Below are 19,232 nucleotides of genomic sequence, written 5' to 3' on the forward strand. Positions count from 1 at the left end.
TGGAAAGGAAAAAATAGGGAAGAACGGCTCCCCTAATTCAGATTGATGAACAGCAGGCGAACCCATTTGCATTGTTTGCACTTTGTAAGTCTTATTATTCGATTTAGTGACCATTTGCTGATGTCTTCGTGTGCTGTTATAGATTTGGTTCATTAGTTGATGTTTTTGGCCAGGGTATATGCTTCAATATATGCAGAGAAACAGCTATGTTCTCGGTAGAAAGAATACTTCGTCGTCAACCACTTCTTCCACTATCTAAAATGACTAAACCGAACTAAGTATTGTAATATTTGACCATTTGCCACGCAAATGTACTTCATTTGATGAAATTCTCGTTGGATCAAAATCGACAAGGCGACACTCTAAACATAGTTTTTCCTATTAACAGCATTGGCACGATTATTCTTTATTCTTGAGGAGTGAAGTATTAAATACCATTCGACTACTAGTTGGCAAGAATGATTTTCAATTATACAAGGAGCTGTGGAAATTAAGGAGTTGTGTGAAAATGTCAATTTACATTGTGAGACTATCATGCTCATTCTTTTGATTAAAAAAAATTTACGTATGAAGTCAGAATAGAAAAGTATTTATACATGGAATTTTTTTGGTTTAAAATTCTGACTTTCATCTCCTAGGCTAAAAATTTAAACTAAAAATTATCTGAGCATATAAGCTTTTAGTACTTAAAATTTTAACTCAATGCAAATATAACATCAAAGTGATAAATGTTATATTTGAATATTTAGAATCACAAGATAATACGCTTCCATTGCCAGCAAAGAAATAAAAGCTATATATTGTTGGAAAAATCTAAACAAATATTGAAGCTTTTCAATAAATTTATGAATGATCTAAATTCAAATTGCTGTTATATTAAGTTATATAGACAAATAAATATTAAGTAAATAAATGTTCAAACTTCATCGAATCATTTATTTTTTAACATATGGATCCTTGATAAATTGAAAACTAACTTAAACAGTTTAATACTTCATTACAACAATATTACGCTAACTCCAATCCAATTTTATAGAGCAGTAAAATGAAGAACGGATACATCCGCAAACAGCTTCTGATTCTTTGTACTTATGGGTTATTTAAAACAACAAGGTTTCAAAAGAAAAAAATTATATTCCCTCTATCTAGTGATTATCGGCTAGAACACTCTGGCCAAATGATTTTTCTGAACACAAATAACATGTGATCCCTAATTTCTTGACGCAGATATTTTATCTTTCAAATTATTCTTATAGTGGAACACTTCAATTTGGAGGGTATATTTAGTGAGGGCCAGGAGTGAGCAAGTTCCAATCTCTGAATCTGAACTTCCCATACATTTGTATGGTTAGTTACGTGTCTCTGTTTAAGTGCTGTTATATTTATAAAATTTTGCACCTCGTAAAAACTGTCAAAAGCTGATTACGCTCATGCACAAGGGTTTTATTCGCGTGTTCGTCATAAAAAAATTTGGACTAAATATAACATTGAAAATGAAGAAATAACCATAAAAGTGTGACATGTTTTATGGAAAACAGTAAGTACAATTACTTTATTGCATGTATTATCTTCTTTCTAATAGTTATAAGTGTATGGAATTTTGTCTAAAAATTCGTCCTTTCGTATTTATGTTTTTTACTAGCAGTTATCCGCCCACGCCGCTGGACAATTTCAACTAATTTTTAAAATCGGTTTAGTATTTAATTTAAAAATTACGAATATTCACTTCGATGCAAATCACCCCCAAAATAACTTCAATCAAAATAACATTCCATCAATAGTTCAGGACAAAGCATTTTATACAGATTTACATAGTGATATATGTAAATCCGTTCGTTTTTGTTGCATAGAAATATTTTATATTAAACATGTGACAAGATGACAAACTCCCCAATCTTCCCTATCGTGACGTATTTGCGTCTATTGTTGCATAATACAATGTTACATAGATCATTATAAAGATCTCCCTAAATTGAATAGAAATTCATTCTTTCCCAAATTACGTAGATATATTATTCTGTTTTTAGCAAAGATGATAACATTGATCAAATAGTATTAGTATTTCTAAAAAAAAAAAATGTAAAAATAATACTTGTGAAACAAAAGACCATTGTTCGCTTATTTTTTCGTATGGGTAAAAATACAAAATTTGCTATATTTGTACATACTCAATGATTTACTACATTATATATTTGTAACTGTGATTCTTTAGTATTCCGTATGAAAATGTAAAATACAAACTTTTATTGATTCACTACAGTATGATTCATATTTTAATTAGCATATAATTTGCACTGTATGATTTTGAATTAATCTGTTGAATAACATTTATAGGATGTTCTAGTTGTAATAATGGAAATTTTCCTAATTTACTGGAAAAGGCAATTTTCGTATAAACTTGTTCTGTAAACAACGATTTCTTCTCCCAAAGAAAAGTATAAATAAATATGACTACCCAAAGAAAAAGTAATTACAGTGAAATCTGGTTAAGTGAGATATCAAGGAACCTGCCAATTTGTCGCACTTATAGAGGCATTCCATTTTCCTTGTTTTTCAGAATATTGTGATTGAATTTTATTTTTATTCTGAATTATTCTACAGAGAGTAGATTATAGCACATTGGAAATTCGAAACAGTCTTCATACGTGTCTTCCCATTTTCACGTACTGATAACGATTTGAGCCTTCATTTCAGCATTTTTCAAATAAACAATCGTATGATAGTAAAGCAAAACTAAAATATAATACTATACTAAAAACTAAAAAAACGTTATACGGGGAGTTCCTCAAGGTAGTGTTTTGGGACCTTCAGATAGTGCATGCTTCTCTAATAGAGATTACTTAAATCGATTACTGACAATAGCTTCGCACTTTCCAAACGCTAATAATAAATATGCTATGCTCTTTTGAAGGCATTCCAGGACATATGCTGATTCATTAATCATTATCCTCAATTATTGCAATTCCAATCTATTGACCCAAAAGAAAGTAATACAGGATTCTTTGCATTAACAAGGACTAAAAATTGCAAAAATTTAACAGTATTTGGCATAAACCACAAAGTTTGGCACAAAGTGTCCCCCCCTCTCTTTGTACGCCCATAATTAGCGTTCTAGCTCATGTGTTTTTTTTGGGATCTATTGTGCACGGTTGAATGTTAACGCAATTAAGTAGTCTTAAATACATACTTAACATGATTTGTTTTTTTAAATTTCATATGATCACAAATAAAATCATTCATTTGACAAACGTATTTTGAAATGATGAAATTATATATAATAATATTTTCAATATTTGCATACTAAATATACAAAAGAAAAAAAAAATATATAATAAGCCATAAAATATACCACCTTTTTGAATCCTCTTATCTTTATGACATACAACATTGATAATAATAACAACTATAATGTTTAATTTTCTATATAGTGGTTTTTATTTTGTCAAACGTGAAAATACATTTTCATACATAAAAATAAAATTCATTGAGTGCTTGCTTGCTCAAAACGTAAATGTTTAAACAGTTGAAACTTTTAAAGTATTAAAAAAATATAAATTTAAATAAAACTTATTAAATTATTTTTAAAATAATCATTCGAGATGTAATTCTTTAATGTTTAAGTAAAACTTTTATGGTGATTGTAGTAAATTGTTATAGTTTACATATACATATGTATATGAATTCTTATTTTTTTCAACATCATTTTCAATCTTTTGATGATAAACCGTAAGTAATTATTTATTTTATTTATATTAAGTTTTGCACATATTGAGCTTGTTCAGAATAACAATACCCATTCGCTTTTGTGTCGGAGAATGCGCATTCAGTGTATTCTGAACAAGTCCAGTGTAATACATGGTTGATATTCATTTATGAGCGATAAACATAGGAGATAGGATAATAAATTATGTATCAATTTCTCATTTGTTCAACGAGCTTTGATCTACTTCACCAACAGTATGAGAGGGGTTCTTCCAGGAAGTGTTTTGGGACCTTTAGTATTTCTAATCTGGATGAAAACTTACATAAATTATGTTTTTTGCGCAGTTAGTTTGTGTAAAAAAATTTTTTTTAAATAGGAATTTTGATAAAAGAAATAAAAATATAATTCCTTAATGACGTTTCCTTCCCTGACACTTTGGAAATTTCTCTAATAAAATTAATTTGGGCAAGATGATATAAGGTTGGGTCATACTAGCGTCAAGACTAGCTTGCGTTTTAGCAATACACTCTATGGTCATACTGACAACAATTTCAACTCACGTTACAGAGCTACATTTCATTCAGTCAACAGTATTTACTGATTTAAATAAAAATTTGATGAACAGGTCCCTTTCTGAAAACAAGATAACATTAACTTTTAAAAAACATTTTTGCTTCCGTACGTCAATAAATTGTTATAACTGTTAGCCTGATAATCATGAAAATGAACTTTTATTCAATTGACTAACGAACCGAGAGAAAAAAAGTCAGTAAAATTTGAAGGAATACATGAAAAAAAAACTTTATTTAGAAAATTAGTCATATAATATGATAGCGTTTTTTTTATTGCTAAACCTGAAACTAATACGAAAATAGGGTGATGCAGGCTTGCAACGGAAAAAAACGAGGAAAATTAGAATCATAATAAACGCAAATTAAATTTTCCATACTGTTTTACCCTCGTGCGTGGTTTCCAACTAGGGTACCCTGTCTATAGGAAAGCTGATAAAACCATAAGAAAATTTTTATTACTTTCTATAAATAGAGTTTTAATTCAAAGTTATGTTTGTTTATTTATTTTTAAAAAAAATTCCATTTCGTCATTGTTATAAAAATCAAATATTTGCATATTAAGGTTGGTAGTGTATTAGTACAAAATATTAAAACTTTACTAAATTCAAAATTCATTAATTTTATTTACAATTACAGTAAAAAAGTTGCAAAAATTAACCTTGGCATATTAATTGTTATAAACTAAAAGTCTTAGATATTGTATATGTTACTGTTAACCAGTTAAAACTACTTTTAACTAGCAAAATCAGTCAAAAGTCTTTTTGACTTATGCAAAATCAACTCCGGCCAAAACAAATCAGGATTAAAGGACTTCCAGGTGAATAAGTGAATGAACGTTATCACAGGGTTAACCAAAAACGAAAAAATCCGCAGACTCGTGCTAACTCGATCTCATTAAAGACATGGTCAATCCGTAGGGCAGTGAATGAACGCAATCACAGAGTTAACGCAAGGGTCAAAAAACTCGTAGACCCGTGCTAACGCGATCCCATTAAAAGCATGGTCAATCCGTGGATCAGTGAGTGAACATAGTCGCAGGGTTAACACGAATTGTTTTTGGCCCTGGTTGTTTAGAAGGAGCTGTTTTGTCACCGGATTGTTTTTGTGTCAAGTTTTGTCTTATACAAAATATACGTAAGAAACTTTATTTAAAAATCTTCTTCTGCAGACTGTCTTTCGTTTGTAGAGTTTCCATTGCAGTATTATCTACGCGCTATGTCGTCGACATTAAAATTAATCCTAGAGCTCCCTTTCTGTGTACATGTTATGAAAAATATTTGTCAAAACATGCAAGATGTGCTTTTCGAAATAACATATTCATTTATAATCTCTGTGCTAAACAATAACGCATCTGAAAATCACTCCATAGATTCAAAAATTTTTCTACTTCACCAATCACCCTAAAAAAATTACAAAATTCTAAAATATTGATCATATTTTGTTCACTATTTAGACTCTTATTTTCAATTTTTATGAAATAAACTTTTCCAATTTTCATGAAATAAATAATACTACCTACGGATTAACAACAATTGACCGTCATAAACAGCTTTAAATAATTTTATCTTTATGTAGGTACGAATCCTTCCATTAATACACATGATAGCTGTTTTCAAAAACACACGATTATAAATTATTTATTCTTAAAAATAAATTTCAAAATTTTTTACCTATTTTATTTAGTAAAACAAAAATTAATTCGTGCGTATTATGATTATTATTCATTTTATTTTTTATTATTTTTGGTGATTTGATATAATTTTGAGAAATTTGCGATATTCTACAACTACAACTGCAATACGTATGTTTATGAAATAGTTAATTATTTTATTTATAGTAAATATAAGACAAAAATTTTCAAATAATTCCCCGATGAAGGGTTCTATAAATTCCGAATTTTTAAGTCTCGTCTCTTTGAAAATATAGTAACAGGATTTGCAACAGAGTGGGAATCACCTCTCAAAGAAGATTGAGAAGGATAATAAATGGGAGAGCATGATTATTAATCCGCATGTCTTAATGTTAATCTTCTCTGTGAAGCAAAAATGTACATACATGGTACACGTTGTTCCTATCTAGTAATTGATGATCTATTTTGTTTTTGGAGAAACTAATTGCAAATCAGTATTTTTGTCATTTATTTCATAAAATTCTTTTAACCCAACAATTTTCATAGATAAACTTCTCTGGTGAAATATTGATGGTATACACATCTGCCGGGATTCGAACAAAGGACGATTAGCAATTCCGATTCTTCCAATTAAACTATGAATCGGTTTTCATACTATCGAATTATTTAAACAACCTTAACGAAAATGTTAATTAATTTTGTTTTATTTCAGTAACTTCTATAATAAACAATTTGGCTAATTGAGTTTGGAAGGTATGTAACCTGTGTGAGACATCAATTTTCAACGTTTATAAATACGGGCAGGGGTGCAAGAACAATGCCGTTAGATGAGTACAACGAATCCGCAAGACCATATCGATGTGGCATTGTATTATTGTGTATGGGTGCATTAATTAATTGGTTAGGATTTGCACAGAACTACGAACATCCTGTACGTTATATTGGTATTGCCTGTATTGTTGCTGGTGTGTTACTAATTGTCGGTGCTGTGTGTTGTTGGGCAAAAAACGCACCAACTGAAACAATCATGAATGAAAATGAGTCGTCTCAACAGGTAAATATTAATCCATAGTTGATGAAAAATAAAAAATGCAATATATATAATAACTGCGCTCACGTCAGATACGCTTTTGCGGCTGTCTCCAGAAGTGTCTAACATTGAATAACCTTGCCGGGCTGTCTGACAATCAGAGGATCATTCTGTTTCTCAAATTCTGAGATTCCTGATATAAGTTCCAAATCAAAAAAAGGATACAGGAAGTATGTTTTGATTATTCGGGTTTCGTGAAAACCTTCTGTCTTGAACTTGTCATTCGAAGAGCATTTCTGCCCTCAAAGGGTGAGTTATTTTCAAGAAAGACACAGAGAAATATGAAAGTAAAGTCTAGTTGTTAGGGGCATATTTGTACCATTTTTGGATTAATGTGCCTTTTTTATAGATTGGAGACGGAATACATGTGATACAAATTGAAGGTGATGGAACCATATGTAAACCACCTGATTACGAGTCTTTGAGAGAAGCACCTCCACCATCATATGATGAAGCTATCAAATTGGATCCAACTCAATTACTACAACAACAGTTACAATACCTAAAAGTTTCCTAATCTTATTAGGATCATGTAATATGATTTAAACAACGAATAAATGTTCTAAATAACTTTTGTTATTTATTTATTTATTTAGGTTATTGGGAAAATCATCAATGAAGTCAAGCAGTCAATCTGGCAGATTCAAGCAGGCTTAAATCTTACAAAAACAGCACTCATTCAAACATTTGAACAGTATTATTGTAAATTACTGTGGTTTTTTCTGTTTATTTAACGGCTACTGAAACCCAGTTTAAGCTAGTTATCGTTATTTTAAGCCAACGATTTTCACATTGCAAAATGATTTTCCCAATAACTAAAAATACGTGGACAGTTGAGAACAAATAAATGAATCAGAGCTATTATTAATGACGAAATTCGGTGAAACAGTAAAAATAATTACATTAAGTATGATAATACGTATTCAACGCATTACGTTACGTGTGGGTCAGCGTAAAAAAACTCCTCAATTGATTCCTATCTTCATTTTTATAACGAAAATTGTTTTTCAAATTTTTTCACATTGTTTTGTAACGTCGAAATAGTGCTTGCGTTCTTTTACTAATACCAGTATGCTGTTCAGCTCAAGCACAGTATTTAACTTTTTCAATGGTAATTTTATCATACTGGGATTAATATAAAGGACCGCAAGTTTAACTTCATATCTACATTGTTTTTGTTATAAACATTTTTGTGTACGATTCTGAATTCATTGTAAGTTAGTTTTGCAACACTTTGTACTTATTTTGTCAAAAAGTTCTTTTTTCATACATAACTATTATAAATTTTGTTATACGTACAGATTTTTCATACTGCATTTTAACTAATAAAAATTTTACATTTATGTATATTTTCATTAAATAATTCATCCCCCAAAAAAATTTTCACGCACATATATTTTAAGGTAGTTTTAGTTCATAAAATAACAAAAAAGAATTTTTTAATTCAATTCAAAGTTTTCAGTTTTGTAATTTCTTTTTTAACTCCATGACATAGTAGCCGACACGTTATTACGTCATATGGCTGTGTAAACTAAAAGTTTAAACTATCATACAAAATATCAGCGTATTTGTGTTTACAGCCAACTGACGTCATGACCACAGAGCAATATTGCATCAATTGCGTCCAGCGTTTTACGTGCGACAATTGAAAATGCGAAATTTAAAGTCATTTTTATGGCATTTACGATTGAATAAAAATTTTGTGTTTAGTGGTTTGTTAGTACTACAAAATCTAAATGAGCATACTTACTGGAAGTTTCCGTTTTCGAGGTCAGGTGGATAGGGAACTATAGATATTCTATGGATATACATCACCAATCTATGTAGAGATTGGTCAGTACACTCTCTATGTTTTATGTTTATGCTTTATGGTATGAAAATAGCAGGGCTGCCAGATTGTATAATCGGATACAAAAAGTACATAATATGATTATTTTATGTATCCAATTTGTATAGCAGATTGCCTAGTGTAATTGGATACAAAAATAAAAATTCAAACGTGAATTAAATTTTTGGAGAGTTAAAATACCGATTATTTGAGATAACGAGAGATCGAATATTTCTGAATCGTAGATGGCGTGATGCGCTTGTCGCTCTTTCGAAAACTATTCTAATTGAAATTGGCGCTCTCTGAGTAATATTCCTTAGCATTACAAGTAAACGTAAAAGTGACTTTTACATACTATTTTTTAACAATTTTGTCACTTTGTATAATGAGATTTGCTTCTGTATAATTTCAATGACCGAGCGGTATAAAATAAGTTGGCTCTACTGGCAGCCCTGGAAAATAGATAACTATTGTTCATCTCTATGGTCATATTTTTATTGACATTTTGACATTTTAGAAAATTAAAACGAAAATGTCTAATTTTACTAATATTGATGTAAATAACATAATATTTATTAAACAAGATAATATTAAAATTGAAGAAAATATAATTGAAAATGAAAATATTAAAGAAGAATTTATTATTGATAAAAATATTAAAGTTGAATCAGAGGTAGAAAACATTGAAATTGAACAAATTTTAATTAAAGCAGAAAATGTACAAGAATTAATCGAAGACAACAACATTAAAGTCGAATCAGAAGAAGAAAACATTGGAAATGTACAAATATCAATTGCAGAAAATATTAAAATTGAACCAGAATTAATTGAGGAAGAAAACATTAAAATAGAACGGGAATTAAATACTGAATTAATAATCAAGGAAGAAGATGTCGAGAAAGGAGAAATCTTAGAATCATTTTATAGTAGTGACGGATCATTTAATAAAGTTGAACATAGACGAATCCATGGTGAAGAAAAACAGTTTTCATGTGATATTTGTGATAAATCATTTACGGAAAGAAGCATTCTAGTTGAACATCAGCGAATACATACAAGAAAAAAACCACTCTCATGTGAAATTTGTAATAGAACATTTAAATTTCGTAGCCAATTAGTTAAACATGGACGAACTCATGAAAAAGGATTTTTCTGTGATGTATGTAACGCGAAATTTGAGTTGCCATGGAGTTTAGTGAAACATAAGCGAATTCATACTGAAGAATTAGATCAACATCAACGAAATGCTGCTGGTGAAAAAGTATTTACTTGTGAAATTTGTGATAAAACATATAATCATCAAGCTAATTTAATTCTACATAAAAGAATTCATAGTAGTGAAAAACCGTTTTCATGTGATATTTGTGATAAATCATTTTCCCAGCAAAGTACTTTAGTTGAACATCAACGTATTCATACAGGTGATCCATTTTCATGTAAAATTTGTAATGAAATATTTGAATATCGCAGTCATTTAGTTGAACATCAACGAAGTCATACAGATGAAAAACTATTTCCCTGTGATGAATGTGATAAAACATTTATGGTAGAATATACTTTAGTTCAACATAAGCGACTTCATACCGGAGAATTTTCATGTGACATCTGTGGCAAAGCATTTCGAGAGCAATACGAATTAGTTCACCATAAAGAACTTCATGGGAATATAAAATTATTTTCGTGTGAATTTTGTCATAAAATATTCAATAATCGAAGTCAATTATTGGAACATAGACGAACTCATAATGAAGAAAAACAGTTTTCATGTGAAGAATTTACGGAACGAAAAACTTTAGTTGAACATCAACGAATTCATACAGACGAAAAACCATTTTCATGTGAAATTTGTAATAAAACATTTCAATATCGTAATCATTTAGTTGGCCATCAACGAAGTCATACCGGACAAAAAGTATTTTCCTGTGAGGTATGTAATAAAAAATTCGCGCTACCATGGAATTTAGATCAACATAAACGAATTCATATGCTTGAAGAATTTGTATGTAATATCTGTGGCAAAACATTTAGTCAGCAAGATGAATTTCTTCAACATCAACATTTTCATGCGAGTGAAAAATTATTTTCGTGTGAAATTTGTAATAAATCATTTAATAGTCGAAGCCAGTTTGTTGAACATACACGAATCCATAGAGCTTTCACATATCCGTTTTCATGTGATATTTGTGATAAAAAATTTACGCAACGATGTACTTTACTTCGACATAAACGAATACAACATAAAGGAGAATTTTCATGCGATACTTGAAAGTGTATTTACGAAACAAAGCAGCTTAATTCGATATAAACAATTTCATACAGAAGAACAATTAAATGTCCTATTTTTTTGTCCTAATGTCCTTTCCAATTTAGTTAGCTAGCCATAATCGAATTAATTCATATTGTAAAAATACAGTGTGTCCCCGGATAGAGCTATTTTAAGAAAAAATTAATATTAGTCCCCATTATAGTTATTTTGTTATTTTGCATTTTAATTAAAGTATGTAGGAATATTTAAAACTTCTAAATAATGTACAGGGTAGCCAAAAATTTGGTATCACTATTTTTTTTTTGGGTAAACTACCCTTCGTTTTTAAAAGTTGACAAAATGTTACTAAAAAAAGTTACTCGAAATTAACAATTATGACTCTTTTTTTACATTAAGGTTAGACGTGGAAAATTGTCTATAAATTTTAACAGCCTAATGCACAGGCTTTTAATTACTTATATTAAAAGTGTAGATTTCTTAAGAGTTTAATTGCGTGACACGACTACCTTAATAAATAAATACATGGGTCACAGGGTGTGCCGCAAGGGCTTTGTAGGCTAGAACGTAGGGGATGAACTTTAGTGTGCATATATTTTTGTACCATAATTTATATAACTTTAATTCTTTACCTCGTTACATTATAGTCTTCGTGTAAAATATATTTAGTCTTCAATTGTTTGCATGTAATTTGTTTGTAAATGTTATAGTCGAATTAATAAGGCTTTTTTCTACGTGTTCTTTAGACTTTCAGAAATACATCATCACTAACCTCTGTCTTGATTTGAAAATTCAATACCCTTAAACTACCTGAACAAGAAACAGTTTATAAAATGAATATTTTACCTCAATTGACACTAGGAAATTTTTTAATAACATAACTAATAAGTTTCTAATAACAATCCAAGTGGCTGAGTGGGTATAGCACTCGCTTATGAAACCAAGGTATGGTAGTTCGTATCTTGGTGTGGTTAAAATTTTTACTTTTAAAATAAATGAATTTTTTCTGATGATTAAATTTTCCACTCTTTTTATAATTTAAATTATCTTTATAACCCGCCCTCTGGCTATAAATAACGCCAATTATACATATGTCATAAATCAATATTCTAACAGGGGGTGGGAATTTAAATAATCATAAATATCTTAATCTTTAAAATCATGTTCTCTTGTTACAAAATATTAAAAATATGTACAAAAATGGCTTGATATGGCTCTACACTTTTGACATACTATACTTATCAATAAAATATCCTTTTACTACTTCCTTTATTCAATAAAGTTGTTTTCTTAAACTTAGTGTTTATTTTCTTTTACTGACCTTTTCTTTTACTTACCCATTCCGTATTTCTTCTTCTGTTTGATATTCCTAAAATCGATGTAAAGGATAAATGATAAAGGTAGGTACAATATTGAATATTAATAATTAAACCAGAAAAATTGATAAAAAGGATATTTTATTATATATATTTGTAAGTATTTCACCTAAAATAAATATGAATGAATAATAATAGTTATTTTATACAGTATAAAATCCATTTTCGGGATAACGTTTTCATTTTTCTAAATTAATATAAATAAGTAAAAATCGTTATATATTTTAAATTTTGTTTTATTTTTTTCTATCCCATTTTTCCTTTCAGAACAAAACTATTAACTAATTAATTATTTAGTAAAGGTAAGTATTAAGATAATTATATGATTACAAAGAAGCCGGGTAGCTGGGTGGGTATAGCACTTGCCTATGAAACCAAGGTAAGATGGTTCGTACCCTAGAGGGGATAACAGTTTTACTTTCAGAAAAATGATTTTTTCCTGATGTAAAAGGTCAGTTGGTCTCATTAATTGGTCAGAATCAGAAAATTTTTTATTAAAGATTGAAAAAACTCCACCTATGCGCGATCGGGAAGCATTCGCTGATAATTGGTCAGCTAATATAAATAATTGGTCAGTTTAATTTTTTTATATTCAAAAAATAATATAATTTCGAAAAAATTTTCTATTTTTTCAACATTTGTACTAGGAGAACATAAGTGGGAATTAGTAGTTCCTGATAAGGAGAAAGGTGAGTAAGTGTTTTCACCCCGAAAGTCTAAAATTTTATTTTGGCAGAAAGTTATTGGTCTGCCCACTAGAGGTCACACTCACCAAACACGGGTGTGCAGACCACTAACTTTCTGACTTATGAGGTGACAACAATTACCTTGCTATCAGGTACTACTTATTCCGTCCGTCCTTGATGTTCTCCTAGTAGAAATGTGAAAAAAATTGAAGTTTTTGAACGAAAAAAAACTAATTTTTTCATCATTTACTAGGCAAACATGCTGTGGTGGAAATTTGAAAAAAAATGAAAATAAAAATCAGATTTTGCTTAAAAGATTTAATGAACTTTTTTTTAATATTTGTCCTCACCTAGTTTCGAACCAAGGGACCCATTATTCGAAGTCAGATACGCTAACCATTATACCATTAGGGCTCTGTTATTCGAATTAATAAATAATTATATTTATATTTTCGACTTTCTTAAATTATAACAAAAAGTAAAACTCATTTTCGGAAAATTTTGAGTAGTATTATTACAAAAAAAAAATAGCAAACGAAGTTTGAAATACTTACCTATCGTGAAGTTCGAAATACTTACCTATTATCTAAAAAGTGACATTTCCTCGGCTTAATAACTTATTTAATAAAAAAAATATTCGTGATAATACTAGGTACGAACGGCGGTAGTCTAATACCGTAGGCCACCTTGCTAGCCACTACTCCACATTTGACATATTTGACTTATCAATAACGTAATATATAAACTTTTTACTTACCTTTTTTTTTTTAAAAATTAGCTTTAGCAATTGCCATACAGCCATTAACAAAATACAATTCAAAAGTTAAAAATAATTGAAACAATATATGTAATATATTCTAAGTCCTAAAAAAAGAATTAATTTAATTCTAGATAAAAAAAAATTTTAATAAAAGAAAAATAAATATAATTTATTTTTTTTCAATTCTCAAACTAATAATATTTCATTAAGTGGTATATACTGCCATCTATGAATACACACTCAAACTAATAATATTTCATTAAGTGGTATATACTGCCATCTATGAATGCGCACTCAAACTAATACATTTCATTATATGTTAGTTCAGGCTGTTATTCATAGAGGCCACTATACACTACTTAGTAAAATCTTATTAGTTTGAGAAGACAATGGATAGATGGCAGTACATACCACTTAATGAAATGTGATTAGTTTGACTGATTATTCATAGATGGCAGTATATGCTATTTAATGAGTTATTTTAAATTTCTAATTTGGTTGGTAGTAAAGTGTGAAGTTTGCTTAACATACTTAAAATCACTGTGCAAACTTGAAATAAAAATAAAATCAATCATCAAATCGAACGTCAAAGATTTAGGTATGTTACCTCATTTGTCCCAAAATTTATTTATGTATATTTTAAAGCGATCGTATTTTCATTAATTTTTAACAACAAATTTTGAATATAAATTATTTTAAATAATGGATATTTCCCCAATAGTCTTTTTTATGAAATTTAATTTTCATATGCTGAAAATTTTTACGATTTAAAATTTGTTCACTTTTTTTTTTACATATTTTTCTTTGCATTTTAGGAAAATATATTTCTTCCAACAATGTCGATTGTTGAAACAATTGAAACGGACGATTCTCATATGTTTGTTTTGGTAAATAGTTTATATACAAATTTTTAGCTCTGATTAAATATTTATGTATTTTACAGCATGAAAGTGATTTAGGAGAAACTTCTGAATTTGTGGATATAAAACCAGAACCAACTTTTATACTTGAAGGCCTTAGACGGAATACAAATTTAATTATTTTTGATGGTTTTGCCTATCATACAAATTATACAACTGATAAAGTTCGGTATGCGCTATAATGATTCTTTGAATTTTACAAAATATAATCAATCGGCTGTTTTGAAGGAACAGTACGGCAATGACCACAAAAATTGGCCCACTATGCTGCAATTTGCATTTTCTATGTCTTTTTTCAATTTACACAACCCTTCCCCCCTTTCTCTGATCTTTCAATAATTTGTTAATAAAAAAATGATAAAAACAATTCTCACATGCGTCAAAAGCAGCTTAGTTGATCTTAAAATTTGTCTTATTGGTTCTTTGCCAGAAAATATTAAAAAGCTATGCAAAATACAGCTACCAACTGTATTTACCAGGGTTGTTTGCGGAGATAATTTTTCGCTGTAATGTAACCAATGTATGCAAAAATGTAATGTAATGTAACCAATGTTTGAAAATTGACAAAAAAATGGAAGGAGGTGAATAGTTTTTGATATCTAAATCTTCCATTTTCGGTACTGAAAAATGCAACCAAAAAATGATCTCCGCACTTAGTTAAGATCCAGTAGACATATAGTTGGTCACATTTCATTTCACAAGGAGAAACTGCACATCCCATTGACCTAAATTAATAGATAATATCTGAATTTTTTTATATAATAATGTTGAAATACTAAATTTTAGGTACTTGCAATGTGCATCACGTATTCCTTTAGGTTGCGGTGCTCGAGCTTGTATGCCCCTTGAAAGTGATAGTAAATCAATACAATTAAAGAAACCACATTCACATGGACCTGATCCTCATTTGATTGAACGTACAAGTTTTATAAATGAATTAAAGCATCGTGTTGTACATCAAAATGGTACAATTAAATCAATATATGATCAAACATGCCGCGAGTAAGTGTTTTTTTAAATAATTTCTATTAATAAAAAATTTTACATGAAAAAGATGATTGTTTAAAAACTCTAATAAGGAGAAGATCGAAAAATACTTTGTAGCATTACATTTTACGAAAAAGGTTTTAATTCTATTTTAAACTATATCTTTGAAATATAATGAAACCTTTTTGAGGCACATCCTTTTATAATTAATTAAGTTTTTGAGATGATTTCAGTGAGAAAATTATTTTTTAATGGAGGTAAATTTTTGGAGGGGAATTGTAACGCGGGGCCAAGGCCGAAGACCGCCACGGGGAGTCAAGAGGTCGAGCAAAGCGAGTATTATAAAATATATTCGAAGAATTCCGTCAAATATTTTTTTCTACAAATTATGACATTTAGAATATTGTAAAATAATGAGTTTGGGCATGAATGCCTGCATTGCCATGCCCTAGTTACGGCCTTAATTATTAATAAAATCGTCTTTGGAGTGTTATAAAATTATAATTATTTTCCACGCGTGATAATTAGGTACATTTAAACATATAAATACTGCAAAATATTCTTAAAAATTTTGTTAAATAAGACATAAAACGATGAATATAATTTTACGAGTTATTTGCTTATTAAAGCTACATTATTTCCTTTTTTACAGTTTTCCAAATGCATCAGCATTGGTGGCTTTTCAAACAATTGAACAAACTTTACGACGAGTTCGTGCCACAACACTGCCACCAAATCCAAGTAATCTATTAGAGTATGGTGAATTAATATCACATTCAGAATGGCGACGATTTTCTCAAACAGTTAGTGGTCGACCGTTTTATTCAACAACATTGGAAGGTGGCGATGGGAGTGTTGCAATTATTTTTAGTAATCCAGATTTTATTGATAAAATTTCAGCGGCTACAGAACTGCATGTAGATGCTAATTATATTATGGAACCAAATTTATGCGACGGTCGATATTTTTTTTCAGCGCATGTTATAATGCATCGACATGTAATTAGTCTAATATTGAATTCATACTTTCTTACATTTCCATTTTTCAAAGATATCTATATTTCCCTTTCCTACTTCGTGTACGAAGTAAAGCAAGTCTTACAATCACAAAAAGTTCGAGAATTGAACGGAAAAATTTGTCAAGTATTATTGATTCTATTTTGTCTAGTTTATGAATGTCAATCATTTGCGAATTAATAAGGCCTTAAATTATATGCATTGAAAATTTGAAATGTATGGAAGCGAATAAAATAAGAAGGAAATATTACAAAAAAAACTAACTTTTTAATGTTTTTATATTTATAGTCAAATGCGATTTTATACGCTTTAATGAGTCACAGAAATTATTCAATGTACATGGCGATATTATCACATTTACGGCAAATTGCTCCAAATCTTATACCAACACATATTATTTGCGATTATGAACGAGCTCTATTTTTAGCATTACGAGATTCATTTCCTAAAAGTACAATACGTGGTAGCTATTACCACTTTTTACAAGTAAGTACAAAAATGTAATAAATTCAATCCACTCGATTTCGATAGTGTGGGTAGGAATTTTAATAGAGATAACTGACTATCACTAACCATAATTATAATTAATTGAGATTAAAATAATTAACTAACCGATTCCTATACATTCTCGAAATCGAATTTTTTTTTTTTTTTTTTACATAACTTTCTTGTAAATTAGTACGTTTGTTGTAAATTGATTAGGGGGGGGGTTACCTTGCTAAAGCTGTACCATTGAAGAGAAAAGAAACATGAGTTCATTTTTATTTATTACCAAGCCAGTGGACAAAATGTTTTTAAATAAGTACATTGTATGTATAAGGGGATGTAGCTCAGTGGTAGAGCGTTCGCTTTGCATGTGAAAGGCCCGGGGTTCGATCCCCCGCATCTCCAAATTTTTTTTAAATATTATTTTTTAATTCCATATTTAGTTACATTTTAATTTCCAGATTATATTGCTCTATACCTTTCTCTTTGATCAGACCAAGTATGACTTTGTGCCGGCACTTTTATTCGTGTTATCTTGAGTTAAGTAGAATATTCAGTATTTTATTCAATCTTGTTCACGAAAAATTCATATTGCTTAAACAGCTGATCTGAATGTCTAATCCGTATCTTGCAATGAAAATATTTGTCTTCTTGGGCCATCCTTTATTGTTTCTAATCAACTTGAAATTGATTTAGGGAATTTACGTCGCACTTTCACTAGAAATATTCTCATTTGGTTTAATTGGTCAAATTATTATATTTTTTATTTTTAGCACATATATCAGAAATTGATAAGTTTTGGTGTAGTGAATGCAGCCGATATTAAACCAGAAATATCGAATGTAATACGGCATATAATGTCCTTACCATTATTACCATTCGATAAAATTGGCGTTGGCTTGTATTTAATCGAAAAACATGCAAAACAATTATTACAACCAACAATGTGCAAAAAAATGATGGATTATCTAGAAAATGAATGGTGGTATGGTGTAACTGCCCCGATTATGTCATGCTACAATCTACCAGAAACGACAAACAATAATATTAATATGTTTCATAAAACAATCCGTCAACGATTTCGGGGTGTATCAAATGCCTGGACCTTTACTGAAAAATTAAAAGAAGTGGAATGTCTTACATTCCGTGATTTTGAGCTGTTGTTAGGTGGTCACGCAATTGGTCGTGAACGTAAAACAAAACTATTAACAAGTAATGATAAATTAAATCGGGCTTGGCGCATGATTGAAAACGGTCGATTACCAACAGCTGTGTTTTTTGAACGTGCCTCGGAAATAGTGCGTACAATTGAAAATCAATTTCGTTTGATTATTGATGAATATGAAGATGTTGAGTTAATTAAAGGAACAGATATTTTGGGGGAAAATCATCAAGCCCCTGATAGGCATTTGTATACAAATCAATCCGAAGATATACTTGCCACAACATTAAAGAAACGAAAAAGTGAAGAAAGAATAAACACGGTAACACCTCTTAAAATCACTGTAATTGAAACTCCAGAACCAATCGTAGAATCAAAAGTAAGTTTAGTCTTCTGTCCATAACTTTGCGTTGCTTTTTAGTGGTTTTTATTATTTTTTTTTTATTATTTCAGGTGTGTCTGGTATGCAAAGATGATGATTGGGAAGCTAGATGTGTGTTGAAACCATGTGGACATAAATATTTTTGTTCTGTGTGTGCGTCACGACTTATAACTGAGACTAGTAAATGTCCAAAGTGTAAAAAGGAAATTACTAGTTTTGTTGAATTTGAATAATTCAAATACAGTAGTCATTCTAGAATTGTATAATTTTGTAAATAATTATTTATTTGATTAAAATTTTTTTACATAAATTAAAATATAGAATATTTTGTCGCCTCCTCTTCTTTGCTGCAGAGCAATTCAGTTATCACC

At 29.5% G+C, this 19,232-nt stretch overlaps 3 protein-coding genes and 1 non-coding gene across 4 annotated transcripts; all 4 read left to right on the forward strand.

Moving 5' to 3' along the window:
- Positions 1–3,559: 3,559 nt before the first annotated feature.
- LOC123299927 lies at positions 3,560–7,565 on the forward strand. The gene is made up of 3 exons (XM_044882350.1): positions 3,560–3,726; positions 6,618–6,959; positions 7,345–7,565. The coding sequence occupies exons 2-3, from the start codon at positions 6,723–6,725 to the stop codon at positions 7,510–7,512; spliced, it is 405 nt and encodes a 134-aa protein (XP_044738285.1). The 5' UTR covers positions 3,560–3,726; positions 6,618–6,722; the 3' UTR covers positions 7,513–7,565.
- A 297-nt stretch (positions 7,566–7,862) lies between these two features.
- Positions 7,863–11,089, forward strand: LOC123301062 (zinc finger protein OZF-like). The gene is made up of 3 exons (XM_044883789.1): positions 7,863–7,947; positions 9,486–10,503; positions 10,558–11,089. The coding sequence occupies exons 1-3, from the start codon at positions 7,863–7,865 to the stop codon at positions 11,087–11,089; spliced, it is 1,635 nt and encodes a 544-aa protein (XP_044739724.1).
- Positions 11,090–14,495: 3,406 nt separating this feature from the next.
- On the forward strand, positions 14,496–19,108 carry LOC123300269. Its single transcript, XM_044882813.1, has 8 exons — positions 14,496–14,506; positions 14,724–14,795; positions 14,852–14,997; positions 15,615–15,830; positions 16,468–16,813; positions 17,120–17,317; positions 18,091–18,858; positions 18,933–19,108. Exons 2-8 carry the CDS (start codon positions 14,745–14,747, stop codon positions 19,092–19,094), a joined length of 1,887 nt encoding a protein of 628 aa, XP_044738748.1. The 5' UTR covers positions 14,496–14,506; positions 14,724–14,744; the 3' UTR covers positions 19,095–19,108.
- On the forward strand, positions 17,651–17,722 carry Trnaa-ugc. Its single transcript has one exon. It is a non-coding gene; the product is annotated as a tRNA-Ala (tRNA).
- Positions 19,109–19,232: the final 124 nt, after the last annotated feature.

Source organism: Chrysoperla carnea, chromosome 5, assembly GCF_905475395.1.
Source record: "Chrysoperla carnea chromosome 5, inChrCarn1.1, whole genome shotgun sequence".
Taxonomy (NCBI): domain Eukaryota; kingdom Metazoa; phylum Arthropoda; class Insecta; order Neuroptera; family Chrysopidae; genus Chrysoperla; species Chrysoperla carnea.